Consider the following 3,491-nt stretch of genomic DNA (forward strand, 5'->3'; position numbering starts at 1 on the left):
GGCCACATTCTTTCATAAGTGGAATTCCCCATGCCAGTCAGGCATATAGGTCGGGGTTTTTTTCTAGAATATTTCATTCTTTATTAGTACATGCAGCTCTAGCAGCATCTTGATCATTAAATGCTTAAATCAAAAAATGCTTTTCTTGTAGCTCAGACCATTTTAATGAAATGACCTCAGATATTTATTTATTTACTTTAAAATATATTTTTTATTGATTTCAGAAGAAGAAAGAGGGAGAGGAAGAAAGAAACATCAATGATGAGAGAGAATCATTGATCAGCTGCCTCCTGCTCACTCCTCACTGGGATCAAGCCCGCAACCCAGGCACATGCCCTGACTGGGAATCTAACCGTGACCTCCTGGGTGATAGGTCAATGTTCAATCACTGAGCCACGCTGGCTAGGCTGACCTCAGATTTTTAGGACTTATATTAAAGCATGCACAGAAAAGAGAGTAGAAAGTATTATATAACACCACATTATAACTCCAATCAAACCATTTGATCTAGGCAGCTTAAACTTTGTGTGCAGTTTATAAAGCAAGAGTATCCTGTCCTATTTCTTCATGTGTCAAATGTGAATACTATCTACCTCATAAGATGTCAGGACGTTTGTAAGAATTACACGATATGTAATTGTTGAGTAAACATTAATTGCTATTTCTGTTACTGATACTGCCCTTGTTTTACCTTCCATGGCTCAAATATCCTATAGTTATTAAACAAATATCTTTTACTCTTAGAATTCAGAGCTGTACATTCTTAGCATTCCTTTAGAATTGTTAAAGCTGGAGACCACTGGGCCTAGCATCTCAGACTTCTTGAAGTTCCCATTTGGAAAGCTGCCCATATTTAAACACATGCACTTATTTGAGAGAGGGGGAAGGAGTAATCATCTGATCTTAGTTTGTATCTTCAGGATTTGAAGGAGCCGCTCTCGGATCTGCTTAGTGCGGACAGCATAGACAATGGGATTGAGGATTGGAGGAATGAGGAGGTAGAAGTTGGCCAATAGAGTGTGGATTGGAGGAGGCACCTGGTGACCAAATCGATGAATGAGGGAGGAAACGGCAATGGGAACATAAAAGATCAGAATTGCACAGATGTGAGAACTACATGTCCCCAGGGTTTTGAACCTGGCCTCAGGGGTGGCCAGCCCCATCACAGTTCTGAAAATCATCACATAGGAGGCAGCAATGGCCACTGAGTCCAGGATCAGCACCAGAAAGCCAATGCTCAGCCCATAGACATTATTGATCCTGCTATCACCACACGCCAAGGTGACCACAGCCATGTGCTCACAGTAGGAGTGCATGATGACTCGGGCTTTGTATAGGGGCAGCTGCAAGCGGATCATCATAGGCAGAGGTCCAATGTAGAGTATACCCCGGAGGAGGGCAGCCAGTCCCAAACGACCCACCATAGTATGAGTGAGCACTGTGGTATGACGCAGTGGGTCACAGATGGCTACATAGCGGTCAAAAGCCATGGCAAGAAAAATGCCTGACTCGACTGTGGCAAAGCAGTGAATGAGAAACATTTGGGTCAAGCAGGCATCCAGGCCAATGTCACCAGCACCAAACCAGAAGATTCCCAGCAGTTTGGGCATGGTGGAAGTGGAGAGAACCAGGTCAATGACAGCCAGCATGCACAGGAAGAAGTACATGGGCTGGTGCAGGCTGCGCTCTACTCTTACCACAGCCAGAATGGTGATATTCCCCACCACAGCCACCAGGTACATGGAGCTGAAGGGGATGGAGAGCCAGATGTGCAGAGACTCCAGCCCTGGGATGCCAGTGAGCTGGAAGGAGCTGGGAACCGAGCAGACATTATGAAAAGTGAGCATAGTTATTCATAAATGAACCTTCTCACTTGGGCCCAAAAATGCAGTAGAACTTTTCTTCTAGAAATAAAAGACAAGAGGATTTTATTCTTAAGTCCTATAATAAAGAATAGGATCATTGATAAGATGTTATAAACTTCTTTCTCAGAGGAAATTACAAAATGTGACAGTGTAGGTGTCATATTATTGTTATTATAGTGCTCACAATTTTACCAAGCACAGGCCAAAATACGTATTTGATGAAACAGCTGAGCACCTTTTTATAATATGGTTCTCAAGGAGTAATGTTCTTGCATCAATGAATGAAATGACCAAAGGCAGACAGGTACCTATTCAGTCATTTAACTCTTCAAAACTTGGTAGTATCTCTCAGGATCATTTTTGGTTTCAAAGTGAGGACTCCTTGAAAGAAGAGACACATTGATGTTGAGAAATACAAATAGCAGTTAATTTTATTCAGCACTTATTATGTCATGTCATTTTTACAGTGTATTTATTTTCAGGGTCTAAGAGATACCAGAATGTGTTCCTATGTATATTACAGGAATGTCAAGGAAGGGAAGAAACTTTGTCTTCCACATTTTGAACCTAGTTGGGTTGAACAGAGCAGAGTAGTCAGTGGTCTGGGCTTTAGAATTTTCCAGATATGGTGTCAGATCCTGGTAATAGGAGTTTAGACAAGTTACTTTATCTCGTTAATAAATACAACTGACTTCATTCCACAGCAGACTTAAACCACTGTGACCTAGAGAAGTCATTAAATGCATTCTCATTTAATCTGACACAATAACACCAAGCATTATATCTTTTTAGAATAATGTGTAAAACCCAAAATACATCCAATCAACTTCAAAGAACTCTGGAATGTCTATCTCTGAAGGGAGCCATAATGCTGGGAGGATGGCAACCTATGTACATCTGTTGTGGTGACTTTATCCCACAGAATTCCTCTCCATAAGCTGTGTTTTGTCCATCTCAAGGTTCTCATAGATCACTACAAATGGAAATAGAGACAGTGTTGGCAGTAGCCGTAAAGTGAAATACTACTCGGCCATAAGAAAAGATGAAATACTGCCATTTGTGAATATCATGCTAAGCAAAATAACTCGGTCAGAAAATTTACCCTTACCAGTTATTAACTGGCTTTTATAACAACTTGATGTTATACTAAGCAAAAGTATAATCATGTGGAGAATGTTGTTTTACTCCAGAACAACAAGAGTCCCTAAAATGGAAAAATAGGCAGGACTTGCCAAGTGACTATGCCTTCTGTTCCCATGCTTGTAGAAATTACTCTCCTGTTAGTGAGGAAACTGTGTTAGCAGTTTGTCTTCCCTTCTGATGCCATTTGTGTCCCATCACTACTGAGTCACACCCTGGGGCAGTTGTTCCCTTCTAGATTTGGACCTAAAAGTCATGTTGTAGAAGGATCTCACAGCCCAAATTAAATATGAGGCTAAATGTATGCATAATGAATTATGGGCGTATGAGTTCTCTTGAAAGCAATCAGGCCTCAGACCTCTACTACATCACAGACATTATTAGATTCAAGTCAAATATCCTCAATCCTCTGAACTGGCCTCAAGGAGGTAGATTTTATTTTTACCCTTTATCTCTCACTTTCCTTCCCCATACTTGAAAATACTA

General features: G+C 41.0%; 1 protein-coding gene across 1 annotated transcript; it reads right to left on the reverse strand.

Moving 5' to 3' along the window:
* Positions 1 to 893: 893 nt before the first annotated feature.
* Positions 894 to 1,847, reverse strand: LOC139001217 (olfactory receptor 52M1). The gene has a single exon (XM_070402945.1). It carries the CDS (start codon positions 1,845 to 1,847, stop codon positions 894 to 896), a length of 954 nt encoding a protein of 317 aa, XP_070259046.1.
* Positions 1,848 to 3,491: the final 1,644 nt, after the last annotated feature.

The sequence above is a fragment of the Myotis yumanensis genome, unplaced genomic scaffold, assembly GCF_028538775.1.
Source record: "Myotis yumanensis isolate MYYU_CA2020_CCGP unplaced genomic scaffold, mMyoYum1.0.hap1 SCAF_186, whole genome shotgun sequence".
NCBI classification, from domain to species: domain Eukaryota; kingdom Metazoa; phylum Chordata; class Mammalia; order Chiroptera; family Vespertilionidae; genus Myotis; species Myotis yumanensis.

Coding starts and splice junctions, on each gene's coding strand:
- LOC139001217 (XM_070402945.1), bottom strand. CDS start 1,847: ATGCTCACTTTTCATAATGTCTGCTCGGTTCCCAGCTCCTTCCAGCTC.